At 41.3% G+C, this 15,033-nt stretch overlaps 2 protein-coding genes across 2 annotated transcripts; one reads left to right on the forward strand and one right to left on the reverse strand.

Moving 5' to 3' along the window:
* Positions 1 to 617: 617 nt before the first annotated feature.
* Positions 618 to 1,689, forward strand: LOC117844322 (protein MANNAN SYNTHESIS-RELATED 2). Its single transcript, XM_034725055.2, has 4 exons — positions 618 to 772; positions 872 to 939; positions 1,060 to 1,145; positions 1,326 to 1,689. Exons 1-4 carry the CDS (start codon positions 664 to 666, stop codon positions 1,417 to 1,419), a joined length of 357 nt encoding a protein of 118 aa, XP_034580946.2. The 5' UTR covers positions 618 to 663; the 3' UTR covers positions 1,420 to 1,689.
* Positions 1,690 to 3,143: 1,454 nt separating this feature from the next.
* Positions 3,144 to 10,153, reverse strand: LOC117843090 (uncharacterized). Its single transcript, XM_034723655.2, has 8 exons — positions 9,944 to 10,153; positions 9,784 to 9,858; positions 8,906 to 9,403; positions 8,144 to 8,503; positions 5,640 to 5,737; positions 5,459 to 5,505; positions 5,320 to 5,381; positions 3,144 to 4,029 (listed from the first exon to the last, which is right to left on the reverse strand). The coding sequence occupies exons 1-8, from the start codon at positions 10,118 to 10,120 to the stop codon at positions 3,721 to 3,723; spliced, it is 1,626 nt and encodes a 541-aa protein (XP_034579546.1). The 5' UTR covers positions 10,121 to 10,153; the 3' UTR covers positions 3,144 to 3,720.
* Positions 10,154 to 15,033: the final 4,880 nt, after the last annotated feature.

Genomic DNA, 15,033 nt, shown 5'->3' on the forward strand with positions numbered 1-15,033 from the left:
GGCGATTGGTCCCGTTGCTGGTCTGTGTGGAGTGCGGCGTGTGATTAGGATTTCCATTTCGGTTTAGTTCTTGCAAATCTGAAGTGATTTGGGGATCCAATACTGAAGGGGGATCTCGCACTGTTCTGCGGCCTTGACTTCTGGGGCTTAGCTAGGGTTTATATTATTCAATTCCAGTCCATTAGCACGTTGCCCCGAGGTTATTAGGTACTTAAGTCAAAGGAATCAGAATCTCGATATCTGTAAACAACACATTATTGGGAGCGTCCCCAGAAAAAGCCTGATGGTGGGCCACATCCTTGAGAAGAAAAACACCAATTGGGTGGATATAAAGCAAAAGGGGGAAGTCATTATTCTTAAATCTCTTTGCAAACAGTCACTATCCTACATCGCATTTTAAAATTTAAGATAGTTCCATCAGTCTCTCCAACAATGAAAAGCTAAAAGGTGTCCTCAACTAACCGGCTGCATCTAATTTGCCAAACCGCTGAATTATCTGCATAATCTTGCAGACTAGGGAGCTGATGTAGTGATATTATCAGTATCTGATAGATCAGGGTTATTGGGAGGATTTGTCTTTTCAACTGATCAAGGCTTGCTGTAACCGGAATCCATGTTTGTGAACAGCTGGGCTTGGAGGCAACAGGTGCAGAGTTTAACACAATGAAGCTTGACGATAATGCTGAAATGAGCAATATCAATACGGGTGGAGTTGAGAACCTAATGGACGCTGATGAGGAGGTTAAACCTTGCTGGACCATACCAAGTCCAAGTAAGTAATAATCCATTCTTAAATTTTATAAGTTCTTCAGATCTGAACCTTTTCCTGAAAAAAAGTGGTTACTGATACTAACTAATATGATTTCTGTAGAAACTCAACCATCTAATGGTTACGTGACATTCTCCTTGACTATGGGACCAGAATATCACATCTCACAGGTGAACCTCTAACTCTTAACTTGTTGGCATGATTTCTCATATAAGCAAAAACAAAGCCATGTGTCTGCTATTCTGTTTGATTGAATTCATGGAACACCATTCCACAATTTTCATCTGCAGATCACAGATGCTGTGGTTGTTGCAAGGTATCTAGGTGCAACACTTGTACTTCCAGATATAAGAGGAAATGAATTAGGAAACAAGAGGTATGCTTCTTTGATAAGAAGATGACTTTCATTTCCTTAAGATAAATCCTGTTGCAGATACGTAAATGCTGCAACATTTTGTGCATACAGTATGAGCCTTTACTCTAGGAATTCACGACTATTTTCATAAATGTGACCATTATTGTCCATCTCAACTAATGGCATAAGTTTTATGAACAGAAAATTCCAAGACATGTACAATGTGGATAAATTCATGAGAAACTTGGAAGGTGTTGTCGAAGTAATAGACTTGCGGTCATTTTCTCCTCAGTGAGTTTAAGACCGAGGGAGACTAATAACAAGGACTTGGATGCGACTGCTTGCCTTGCAATGTTCAGTGGCCTCGAATTGAAACATGAATATTCTGAAGTGGCCAGAAAAATGCTGGATGGTCTTAAAGAATTAAGCAAGAAATCAGATGGGAAGGTCTTGGCAATTGATTTGCGGACCGACTTGCTAGAAAAGAAGGCTTGCAAAACAACCTGAGGCGCTAGAAGAAAAGGCTGCTATAACACTGATGAGGTTGTGGGTTTCCTGAGGAGTGTAAAAAATAAAAAAAATATTTGCTAAATTGTTGGTCAAAGATTGTAAAGTTTAAATCTTAATATGCGTGTGCGCCTTATTATAAACAGAAACGAATGGAGTATTAGACAACTGTATTCCATGTGAAAAAGATATGCTAAAGACTTGTGAAGCCACTTCTCTTATTCATGTATTATATTTATATATGTTTGCCATAAAGTTTCATGTCATTTTTTAACATCTAGATCAATAAAGTAGTCTAGATGAATGACCGATGATTTTTATGCTTCTAAAATATCAAATATTAGGAACCTTGTAATTGTCATATGTTAATATATCAATGTTCCTACTTTCGTACTCTTTTATCGACACGTAACATCCAAAAATATCCACAATAATGAAGCAAAATCTGATGTATCCGTGGCCCCGTCCCTCCCTCCCCACACGAGTTCCCGTGTTCCTGAGTCTGTGAGTCCTGAGTCCTGACCATCCATTCATTACCTTCCGCCGCCGGTCGGCTCCTACCCTGCCCGTAGCGATGGCAGCGACGCCGTGGTTCGGCCTCGTCCCACGCACACGCGGCCCCGTTGTCATGCTGCCGCCGGCCTCAACGGACCTGGCATGGCCACCGGCTGCCCCGACCGGCACGGAGTTCGCCAGCGATGCCTTGTTCCTGGCCAGAGAACCCAGCGTGCTCACCGCCTGCGCTGAGCAAGAGCTGGCCTTGTGGAAGGAGCCGTCTCGCACTCCCTTGCGTACGTGTCGTGGACTACGGAGATGGTTGTTTCTCACTAGCTCCATTGGTCGCGTCCTACATGCGTCGGTATCAGTTGTGGATTTGCAGCTGTGGACACCAAGCTCGGCCTACCCGATACCAACGAAGTTCTCCCTGTTCAGTAATCCTAGCCCTGTTCACCGGTTCAACAAAACTGGCTGCCGGACTGGAACCAAGCTAGATGAAACCGTCGTCCTAGGTTCGTGACCGGGTTGGTCCGAGACCGCTCAGGAACCAGGCAAAACGAGGAAATAACTCCCGGTTTGCGGGTTGAAGCCGATAAACCCGTTGGAACCCGGGGAATGAAAGGCGGCGGCGATGTCGCGCTCGGGCATCGCTTGAGGCCTCGAAGTGGAGGCCGCGCTGGCGGCCGAAGCAGAGCAGGAGTTGTTGTGGGAGGATGTTGCCTTATAATGCGTGGATGCCTCGATCTGGACGTTGACACTCCGCAGAGTTCTGGGGCGAAGGATCCGCTCTCGATCCATTCACGCTGAACAAGGTCGCTTTCTATCTCTTCTTGTGTTGCCGGATTCCATTCTGTCTTGCCATGTCTGCTCCTTGTTTCGTGGATTGCAGGAATATTCATCGCTTTCTATCCCTTCTTGCGTTGCCTATACGGTGCTCCTATAAACCGGATTTCATTCTATCTTGCCGTATCTGTTCAGTAATCTGTAATCCACCTGTTACAGGCACGCACTCTACAGGCAGGACGACACTTTTTTTTCACGAAATGTTTTTTTTCACAAAAGGAGGGATTATATTAAGAGCAGCACAGTACGACTGCAAATTACAAAGAAGAACCTGAAGAAATACAAAATTACACCCAAACTCACACAGGTCTTCTTCGTCCTCAACTCCAATGAACTCCGCCGCCGGAGGCCGACAGATTGACCGGACCGGAGCTTTCCACCACAACAGCAAGGGAATCTGAAGCCGTTGAGGAACATCAACCGCCGCCTCGCCGGAATCGATGAAAAAAAAAAGCAACGCAGCCAAATCGGCACCGGGAGAGGCATCGCCCTTTTCTCGCCCGCCTGGAACTGTATGAGAGGGGAGAGGAGAAAGGTCAAGGAAATACAGCAACGTTACTGTGTTGTTGGCAGGACGACACTTATTTGCCGCATCGACTTGTTGGTGATTCATCTTCAGAAAACGAAAATGGGAAGAGAAAACCAAAGCTTTTTTATGTTACGAAAGATATCTGAGAGAAGAAAGAAAGAGGAACGTCCAAGTTCAGCAAACCTGGAGGGGGAAAAACAGAGCCCGTGCTGTACCTTCCTAGTTTCTTCTCATGCATGCTTTAGCACTCTCAAGAGCCTTAAATGCACCAATAGAAGCAGTGCTAAAGCTCCTTTTGGCTTGATGATTGCTTGCAAGTGGTAAGGTTCTTCCCACCGAACCAAGGTTATGATTTGGAGTTGAAGTAGATCCATTGACAAATGGGCTGCACCGAGAGACACGGTGTTCAAGATCATGCCCAGGCCTAGCATCTGCTCTTGCATAGGCTGGATAAACCCTCCAACATGGTAAGAAACTTCTCCTTCTATATGTGGGGTCCCATCCATCACCTACTTCTTTTCCTGCTGCCTGTCACATATTTCGAAGAAAGGTACAACATCAAAAGGCCAGCAACATCGCTTCAGCATGATCAGACACCTCTCGCTTGAGATGCCGTATGTTCGTCAACACACAATATGAATGATACTTAAGTAGCATGCTCAAATAACATGATAAGCTGCTGAACCAGCACAATGCATGGCACAAACATAACAAGCGACACATTGTTTTGTTATTGCCTTTAAAGATTATGTTACCTGCTTTCCGCCTTTCCCTTTATCACAATCTTTCCAACAGGCACCAAATAAATATCAGATGCAACAAATCATTCAACAACACCAGGGTGTTAAAAATAACAATAATAAGCCAGCCCCCTTTGTCGTTACTGGGGAATCACTTCCCGGTTCAGCCATGTTATTGAGCTAATATGTTCAATAAGATTTTGGGCAAACACTAGTTGAATTTCATTAATACAGTATTGCATTTAACCCTTTTCTTTGGTCAAGAACCTCCATCACATTAGCATGGCAGAGACGAATCATAGTTGGAATGCTGTGGCAATTCAAAGCAATGTGGTTCATCAATTTGGGAAATCAAATTCCTTACATAATTTTAAAGTTGTTGTAAAATTAAAAAAATGAAACAGGAAAAGGCAGAAATTCTTGTAGCTTTCTTTCTTTTGTACCACCACGATATCATTACTTATTACCATTCTAACCAAAACAAGACAAGGGGAGCTACAAGATCATGCACTCACAAAAAAAGAAAATAGATGTTAGCATAATGCAAGTAAAGCAAATACATTTTACCTATAGCTTACCAATTACTTCCAGATTTGTTCACAGGGTACTAAGTTCTAGGACAATTCCCTGACTTAAGACAGTTTGTATTGTTCCATAAAATGCAAAGGTACAGAAACTAGTTTTCAAAAAAAAAAAGAAGGTACAGAAACTGGAGCATGTAGACGATTACAGGGGAAATACCGTCAAGCCCAAGAACTTTCTTGTAGAAGGTGGGGGTGAGAGAGATGGGACTAGAAATGAGAAATTGAGAACAGCTTTGCCTCTCTAATAAAGAGATAATGTCATGGCTTATATACGCTAGACCCAAAACAATGAACTAGCAACCAAATCTAACTTGATAACAAAGTAAACATGCAAGTGACTGATCTGACTGCTGCCCCCTGCATACTACAATGCCCTCAATATTGGTTGTGTGAACAACACCTCGTGCATTATATCTCACAACATGGCACTTTGCAAAAAGATCAAGAAGCAAAGATAGAGATGCTCCAGTACAGTAATATATGATTATCTTTACCTTTTCCTCTGCAGCATCCACACTAGCTGTTTCGGTAACTGCCCTGTTTGCATCCGTAAGTCCTGTTCTCCATGAAAAAAAGGAGAGGTTAGGGCTCATTTTTTGTCAAATGGAAAAAAGAACCATGCACCCAACACACCTTTGCTACATGACTCTCTGTCTGACATTTTGCAGTCATAAGGCCGGCTTCAAGAAAAAGTGGAAGACAAAATAAAATAATCAACAAAATAAACATGTATTGGCATAGAAAATTATTTTTTCTCTCGAATATGCAGGAGACGCATAGAAAATTATTGTGTGAAGCATACAAAGAGCAGTACAGGTTTATAGTATCCATGACTTCTTCAGTAGGGCTAGGGCGAAAAGCATAATCTTTGAGGATAGATGAAACATGTTCCAAGACCTCCATACGGGGGACCTGTATGATATACAAGCTATTGTATAAGGTATAGCAAAAATAAACAGAAAAGGCGAGACATCGCTAGCCTTTTGTAATGTAGCGATCATATAACCCATGGTAGCAGAGAGATGATGGAAATAATGGGTTGCAATATGAATCAGAAAGCAATAGAACAGTGTGCAAAAAATAGTTATAAACATACAATTGCATTCAATTAAATACTTGTTCTAATATGAAACTTTACACCAGTAGTGACCACAAGCATACTTATAGAAGCTCTTTATAAATCTATACTCATTTGTAACCAAACAAGGTCACCACTATCTGTGCCCCAACATTGAATGGTTTGTATCTACATCAGGGGTGGAGGCAGGCCTTGTTATCGGGGTCAGCTGACCCTGATGGATTATGGAATTCCTAAGCTTAATTACTGTTCATCACTAAGATAAGTAAGATTTGACCCCATCATTTAAAAGAGCTGACCCCGGTGGATTTTTGGGCTGGCTTCACCCCTGATCTACATTACCACAACTTGAATTTATAACAATTTAGTAATGGAATTAATACAGACTCGTTAGCTATCTTACATATAGCATTTTGTAAAAATATATTCATTATTTATTGCATAATTATAATATAGTAATTAGTTACGAGATGTATAAAGGTTCTACTTATAGTAACTCTGATATGAGGCTAGGTTACTACCTAAAATAGAAACTGTAGAATTTTGCTCTCTCCAGTTCATGTTTACTGCATTAACGGATACTCCCTCCGATTCTTTTAGTTTGATACATCAAAAGTGATCCTTTTTATTTGATGTTATAGTATTCCAAGAAGATAAATTGCTACATCTCAATTTATTTAGTGATAATGACAATTTACAAGACTCAGTTCCTTTGTACATTGGTTACTGTGGGTGGTCGAGACAAACTGATTCAATGAGGAAGCAAGAGGCATAACTTTAGTGGAGGCATGTGGTCATGTTTGTTCTTCTAAATTTGAGTGCACAAACCTAAAACATCAAGAAAGAATGAATACATTTCAGTGAGCTACACTTACTTGCTCAAAATTATCAAAAACTACACTTCCTGAAAAAGAAATTTCACAAACTATGCTTTCTTTGCACATATTATCAGAAAACTACACCTTTTTTTGGCGTGAACTGAAATATTAATTAGGCCCACATGTCAACCACTCAGAGGTTATAGCAGAGCCATATGTGATGACATGTGGGGTCATAGTTGTCGTCAGCTAGTAAAATTTTGCATCTTTATGGTAATATGGGCACAATATGTATAGTTCTGGCCTTCTAGGATAAGGGTTCGAAAAATTAGTAGTTAGTTCATTGATAATTTTGAGATTCGAAGTGTAGTTCTCTGAGTTATGCAAAAAGACGGCAGTAGTTCATATATACTTGCTGTAAGAAAAGTTCATTGGTTTAAGCAAGACACCTCTTGAAACATTGCAGCAAGAGGGTAAAACGAAATTCATATGAGTTCAACAAAATATAACGCTTCCATACTCCAAATTGTACGATATCAATATGATCAGTAACTGTGTTGCAATCTTATTATTGCTTGATACCAACTCTTGAATTCAGATAGTAAAACATATATCACTTAAGGTTGAGTTCCTTCCATAATCTTTCTTCTCTGAGTAGCTATTTGGGAAGATTCTAGGGATGGAATAGACCCTAGTAGTCTAGTATATAGTATCTAACTAATGCAATCCTATCTCAAGTCGACCAGACAAGAGTATGGTCTATCCTATCTTAAGGATGAGTATCACTATTGGAGCAAACCTAGGAGGGATTGACCGCTCCTGCTATGGGCTAAGCCCATGGTCCAAGCTTGAGAAGGCCTCCGGCTTCTCAACACAACACAACGGGGCTCTTAAGCTTTATGAGAAGCCACAACACTTTTAGGTTATTATAATCTTGAGATGTTTTTAAGGTGAAGTTGAAACTCCACCAGATAGAACAAATAACAAAGTTATGCCGGCAATGTAAATCCGTGCAACCAGACTCTTGCAAACCAACCAGTGATTTTGCAAAAGTGTTATTATTTTCAGAGTTCATTTCTGTCTAGATCCCTTAAAAAGAATGAACTCTTATTACAAGTCTGTCAAATATAACATTTCCCTTTAATTCGTAATCAGTGTTTATGCTGAGAATGATGTAAGATATTGGCTGTGTGCGGTCGTAGAGGCCGGAGACAAATCTTTTTTCTAAAAATTACAAGTCTGTCAAATATAACATATATTATTCTTTTCAGTTGACATGAGAATATTAACATTCTTCATGCTAATAAGACAAGGGCATGTATTTTCTTATCAACAGCACTAACTGTAGCAAAATAAAAATATTAAAACAATAAAAGCAGACATCTGAGGCACCGTAGCGGCAATATGCCAAAAATTGCCTACCTCTGAATGTGCCTGGATGTATGAAGAAAGAGGTTCACCAACATGGGAAATTACATCAACAAGAAGCCCTGCACAATGAATAAGTGTCCTCCTTTCCTCCAGAAGCTCATGTGTCATTTCGTTTGAGCCTTTCCCCCACCTTAAGGCAAGATAAAGCCTCAGTATACGCCTATTGAGAATGTCAAACCCATCTTTCTTGCCATCCATCTTAGAGGAACAGCCTCCACGGATCTGCTCCTGAGCGGCCAGCAGTAGAACTGCGGACTGGATAAGTTTTCCATCCTCGATGTAATTCCAGAGCTCCTCAAGTAGATTATTTGTTTTTTCTGCAAGCAGTCTAGTTGTATCCAAGAAGATCTTCTGTAGAACAGCAAGCAAACAAAATGGAAGTACCATTTAGCATTTGTATGCAAGCAAGTAGTGCTGAATAACTTTCTATATATCGCTCTGTCTCCAGTCAAAGTAAATATGGATTAGGGACAATCTCCAAGGAAAACAAAATAAAATTAGTTAATAGCAACATTTTTGTATATTTATTGAAGACTCCTTGTCTTTTACTATAAGAACATGCACACATGAAGGCAAAAGATTATCAACGGGGAACTATATTTTCTCTGCCAAGTCGAGATGAAAAGGGTGCTCAGTCCTTGGTATCACTAATTTATTTTAACAGCTGTCTGGGATCTATGGCAAGACCACATCTACTTTTTATTGTCATGATGTAAAAGTAGTACTTTGTGTATGGAGGAGAGTGACACAAACCATTTCAGGAAGACACAGCAGAAGGACAAGCTTGTAGATGTATTCCAGAGGATTCTGGCTGAGAGAAAGATTGTCCTCCAGATACTTATGCAGGCAAGTATTCTCAACTGCAACATGGAGCGGGAGCAGGTCCTCAATGACATCATTACCAACTGTGCGTACATTGGCCGATGCACCATGGCATAAGAGCAGCTCGATCATGTCAATAGAGAACCTTTCAGCAGCTTCATGGAGCGGGAAGTATCCATAGGAGTTTATGCAGTTGGGATTAGCATGCATCCCATGGAGCTCAAGTGCCTTGCCCTCCAATACAACTTTTGCACATTGCAGGGCATTGAAACTGACCATGTGAGTCAAGGTTTGTGCAGTGATGGTAAGATTCCATGACATGCCCTTGCCTGCACAGTTCTTGAATAATTGGAGGAAGCACTGGACACTGTCCTTTTTAAGAATGGGCTCCAATTGGTAATATTTGTGAAAGAAGGTCTCACACACCCGCTAGATGGATCCATCACAACTGAAAAAGGTGAAAGGCATCAGCTATCCATATAACAAAGCACAACAAATAAACTGCCCTAGGGAGGTGCATATATGGCAACAACAAAACCTTGTAAAGCAAGCAAGTTGGGGTAGGTAGAGATGAAGCCAAACATGACGCATTAACAACAAGGGAAGAGAAAGAATATAAGGGGATCTAAAGCCTATCATGGTTCATGCATGTGAATCAACCATATGTTCCTATTCGAAGGTTCATATATGACAACACTAAACAAATTGTTTCAGTAGAGTTAAGTAGCCTATAAATTACATGATTAAACAAAATAACATAACTAATGGAAAGATTCATCAGTTGAATTCTGTAAATGAAGGTAACTTACCTCGGGACTAGGGTCTGGGATTATTATGTCATTTGCTATGGACTGGGCCATCGAAATATGCCTTTCTGACATAATCTGAAAGAGAGAATGTCAAGAGTCAGCACTACGGGAAGAAAATTGAAGGGGAAGCGAATATCACACAGATGGATAGTTATCGTACCTCCTCAGCCTTTTTCAAATTGAATTCCTTATTAAATTCAAAATAAGTGGTAGGGAGCCGAGGATACTCGTTTCTTACTGTAATCGGTTCATCTTTACCATTACCATTATCTTTGTCGCAGGCAGCTGCCTCCTTTTTCCACATATTGTGATCAGGTGCCTTAAATTCCAATTCCATCCTTTCGTTTTTTCTGAAACATGGTAGTTTAATCTCGAATTATGCTCCAAACAAGATTGCTACAAGGCATGCAATAGTCAAACAATGACCCAGAAGACCATGGATAAAATGAGTCCTATCTATCTAAAAGGGATCACACCCCACTGAAACATGAAACGTATGCTGCAAATAGAAAAGATTGTATTTACTCCATACCTCCTGAAACGTAATAGTGCTATATGCGCGCAATGAAGGGCCAAACAAGTTTGTCAAATACCAGTTGAACCAAAAGCTCTGGTGCACAGTAATTATAAAATCTAGAAAAAACAAAAGCTAAATTCGTTCAACAAGAAGTGAAATATATTCACTGGTTACTCGCTCGCACGAATAACTAATAATAACTTGCCCTTGCTGATGCAGTGATGCCACTTGAAGAGCAATTAGAGATCTTGGCATGCAAGGCACGGCACCAGACCAACTAAACAGAAAAAACAGTATACACAACTTGCAGAGTACATATACGTACGGATGGCTACTAGATAGCAACTGAGACTAATGATTGCGCTAACAAAACGAGATGCAAGAAAATTTAAGCTCGGTTTCATTCAGTTCAAGGTTCGGATTTGACATTTTGACATGAGGAACAGCACCGGATCCGAGGGATGTAATGTAACCAGCAGATGCTGATCCCAACTTTGAAAAAGCGAGAAATCCGCTTCGAACTTCGCATTAGGAAGAAGATGCCGCAGTTCACCAACAACAAACTACCATGGTAATTACAAGAGATAAACTAATGACCAAATATCAGAAACTTGATGCATTACCAGTTTACCACAGGCCGGTTCCGACTTGGATCTTCTGAATATGAAAAAGGTCTAACTTTCCAGTATCAGAAGAAAAAAACATATCATCGGGGGGTGCCGGGGGTGCCCTAGTCGGCGGCGGAGGGGGGAAGGGCTCGCGCGATGGGGCCCGGCCTGGTTTCCACAGATAGATAGCCCAGGCCTTGCTCTCGCGGGCCGGGGGCCGGCAGCATATAAATTGGACGACGAGAACAAGGCCCGAGCCCGACAGCCTTGACTAGGCAGCAGCCGCTACGTCGCAATCGCTCGCTGTGCAAAATTGCTATAAAACGGTTAGATCTTTATCCGTCAGATACGGTGGGTGAAAATATCCTTTCGATTCGAAATTCTAGATCCATTTTTTTTTCTGTAGGCCCCTTCTAGATTTGTTTAAACATTCGTGTTACTTAGAATGAGTCCTGTTTCGACACACAAGACACCTCCCCTACAGAAATTCTTGGCCGAGCAGTTCGCGACCTCGACCTATGGAGCTGGCAGATACAAGAAACGGGCGGACCATCCTCAAGCCTGGACCTATGCGTGTGATTGGATTGGTGACCCGTGAATAGACGAGCATGAACTATTAGACCTGAGTTATGTGTAGGATCAACAGAGGTAGATGGTTGACTTCACGGCCGGAACGGTGGTCTCGGGCTTCGACATGTTCCCAGTCTGCGAAAATGGGCTTATTATTCAGCCCACTCAGCAAAACAGATCAGCCTCAGCTGGGTATGTAGTTCAGTCAGTCAGTCCACTCTGGCTGTCTGTGTGTTCCGTTCCCAGGTCTCCGCTTGATCCATGATTCGAGTAGGTGTCACCGTCCGGTTTTAAGAGCAAAATCAGGTGACTATCATACGTGTGCTAGGATCAAATTTCACACATACAATGACTTTAGGAAATATCAAATACAATGTTATAACGTAAAGAGAAAATTACATAGATTACATAACCAGAAATGAGATAAAAAAATCTCTAGTATAAGCAACGGATCTCCAACAACTCCATAGGCAGTTGATTAGGGAAACGTACGCCTAGCAAATCTTCAAAGTCTTCAACAAGTTTGTCTTATATTGAATAGCAGATATAGCAAGTGTGAGTACCTGTTACTCAGCAAGTACGGGGAAATGTGTAGTGTAAGGCCAAGTCAGGAAATAATTTACTGGTTTACTGCATTTGAACATTTTTAAAGTTGTCAAGTTTTATTAGCATATTTATTAGGATGTAAGTTTATACCACCCAATTAAGCATAAGAGTAAGGATATATCACGAACATAAGTAAAACATATGTTAATTATTCTTCAAGTTCAATTATCATGCGAGGATCCAGACCACTCTTGGCCGTGAGCACGTCTGATATACCAGTTTTACACTCTGCAGAGGTAGCAGACTTTAACCATAAGTCGCGTAAAAGTTCAAGAGAACTTTAGACCCAACCATGCTGTGCAAAAATAGACACTTATCACACTACCGAGATGTGACTGCATGGGAACGCTACGAGGCTTTTACAAAAATTCCCTAATAAGTGATAACCTGCTAAGTTTTCCTCATAAGGGGATGAACCCTCCCCGAAGTGGTGCGTACACCACTTGACTGGACAAGCCATCGCACAACCTATGAGCCTCTCTTGCCCTTTCGGTAAGACTATCACAAACTAGAGTCTCTAATTAATTAGCCAAGATCAGAGCCCGTTGATCTTATGGTTGTATTGTTTTCCTGGGTGGTCACTCCATGTTCCAATTAAGGCATGTAAGTGGTTGTAATTAACAAAGGTGTGTAACATAAAATAAATCAAGTTCATCATTGTTCATTACTTCCCACCATAAACCAGGACCAACTAGCATAGCTACCCAACAATAAAGTAAAACTCAGGTTGACAAGGAATAATATGAAAACTAGGTACATCCGTAATTAGGACCCATCAAATTAAGACTCAAGCGTGCATAGCATATGTTTCATATATAAATGTTATATAGGATGGAATGTGATTAAGGACACAACTTGCCTTTATCCACAGTATTGTTGCTGCTCAGAATGTCTCCGTCTCCTTACTCTTGAATGTTCTCGAAGTGGGTTCGTTCTACTCGTTACAATCATCCAAAGTAAACATCCAGAGCACGCACATACAAGCAAACAAATAAATTAAATTAAAAATAGTACACAAATCATCATAAATAGTACTGAAAAGTGGTACAAAACTAATCTACACATTAATACGAACACATGAGCGAAAGAATCACTCAAAATGGAGTTAAAACGCAAAAGATATGGCTTAACGAAGCTGTAGGGACTTGCTGGCGAGGTTTTAAAACTTCCAGGGGCTTAACTGCGAGAAAACAAGGGTATAAATATAATTTTATCTAGAAACTCGAGAGCTAACGTGCAAAAGCTTGAAGACGGACTGGATCACGAGAGTCTGAACTTTCTTAGGACTTTTCGCAAAATCTACAAGACACAAACTTTTAGATTAGGATTTCCTTTTTCCTCGAGGGCTAAACTGCAGAAGCGACTTCGGCCTGGTTTGGTTCCCTGACTTATTTTTAAGCACCCATCACATCGAATGTTTAGATACTAATTAGGAGTATTAAACGTAGACTATTTACAAAACCGATTACATAAGTGGAGGCTAAACGGCGAGACGAATCTATTAAGCCTAATTAGTCCATGATTTGACAATGTGTTGCTACAGTAAACATTTGCTAATGATGGATTAATTAGGCTTAATAGATTCGTCTCGCCGTTTAGCCTCCACTTATGTAATGGGTTTTGTAAATAGTCTACGTTTAATACCCCTCTAAACATTCGATGTGACACGTGCTTAAAAATAAGCAAAGGAACCAAACAGGCCCGTGGGCCGGACCTGCCGGCGGCGCTCGGGCTGAGAGGGGGGAGCTCGGCGGTGGTGGTAGGGCGCGGCTCGGCTCGCGGGGCGGCGAGCGGTGCGGCAGCGCGGAGCACTGGAGGCGCGGGAGGGGCAGCACTCGGCGGCGGTGGCGCGCGGCTGGCGGCGGAGGCGCACAGGGCGGTGGCGCGGAGGACACGGGGCTGGGCAAACTGGAGCTCGGCCATGGCCGGCCATGGAGCGCACCCGGAACAGGAGAGAACTAAAGGGGAAAACGAGAGATTCGCCGAGAACGACCTCCAAACTCGCGATTCAACGGCAAAACGGAACAAGGACGACGAGAGGAACGTGTTGGTGCGCTCATCTTTGACCGAGGAGTGACGGTTTCGCCGAATTTGCTCGTCGGAAAACTCGCCGGAGTTTAACAGATGCGTACATTCGGTGTCTAGATGTGGTAGCTAGGGCTTTATAGGTCGGGTTAGAGTCTGGTGGTATTTTCTTTTTTCTAATTTCGAGAATTGATTCCGTATTCAAAAATAATTTCAAAAAATCCTGAAATCATAATTAACTCACGAAAATACTTTGAAAACTCCAAAACATTCAGAAAAATTCCCGGAGATGACTTGGGAAACGAGGAACCCAAATAAAATACTTGGAGCTCCTAGAAGGACTTGTAGAACCATCCAAAAATTGGATTAATCTCTAAAAAATAAGAATAAATTTCAGAAAAATCTGAAAAAGTCTCAGAGGAACCTAATCATCGTCTGAACGCATTTTTAAAATTTTTCACACTCAAGGAATAAGAAATGCAACACACTTAAACCTATGATTCATTAAGTCAATTTTAGGAAAAGATTTTAATGCCTAATAAATTCACAAAGAAACCTTAAGGCCATAAACGAACTCAAACAAATTCTAGATAAATTCTAATTAATTTTTTATTAACTACAATAGATGAAAAGTTAGGGTGTTACAGTAGGTTAGAGCCCACGTACCTATTTCTTTAAGATGAAGGTCCTCCTCTCTTGTATACAAGGTTGCTCCTTCCAAGTTTGTATTCGGTAGGCTGCAAAAAAAATATAAAAGAAAAGGGAAAAGAAGAAAGAAGAAGAATAAGAAGAAGTGTGTCTTTGGTGGTAACAAATTAGCAATGAGTCAGTGACACAAATATGTAACCGTGCGGTGAAACTGGGCAGGAAGAGAATTCACATGAACAATGGCAACTCCACGTGCACGCATCGCCAGCAATACAC

Source organism: Setaria viridis, chromosome 2, assembly GCF_005286985.2.
Source record: "Setaria viridis chromosome 2, Setaria_viridis_v4.0, whole genome shotgun sequence".
Classification (NCBI taxonomy): domain Eukaryota; kingdom Viridiplantae; phylum Streptophyta; class Magnoliopsida; order Poales; family Poaceae; genus Setaria; species Setaria viridis.

Excerpts from the sequence above, each read along its gene's own strand:
- LOC117844322 (XM_034725055.2), top strand. The coding sequence starts at position 664 with ATGAAGCTTGACGATAATGCTGAAATGAGCAATATCAATACGGGTGGA. Across the intron at positions 773-871 it reads CTGGACCATACCAAGTCCAA|AAACTCAACCATCTAATGGT; the intron begins GTAAGTAATAAT and ends TGATTTCTGTAG. Across the intron at positions 940-1,059 it reads CAGAATATCACATCTCACAG|ATCACAGATGCTGTGGTTGT; the intron begins GTGAACCTCTAA and ends TTTCATCTGCAG.
- LOC117843090 (XM_034723655.2), bottom strand. The coding sequence starts at position 10,120 with ATGGAATTGGAATTTAAGGCACCTGATCACAATATGTGGAAAAAGGAG. Across the intron at positions 9,859-9,943 it reads ATTTGAAAAAGGCTGAGGAG|ATTATGTCAGAAAGGCATAT; the intron begins GTACGATAACTA and ends TCTCTCTTTCAG. Across the intron at positions 5,382-5,458 it reads CAGAGAGTCATGTAGCAAAG|GACTTACGGATGCAAACAGG; the intron begins GTGTGTTGGGTG and ends CATGGAGAACAG.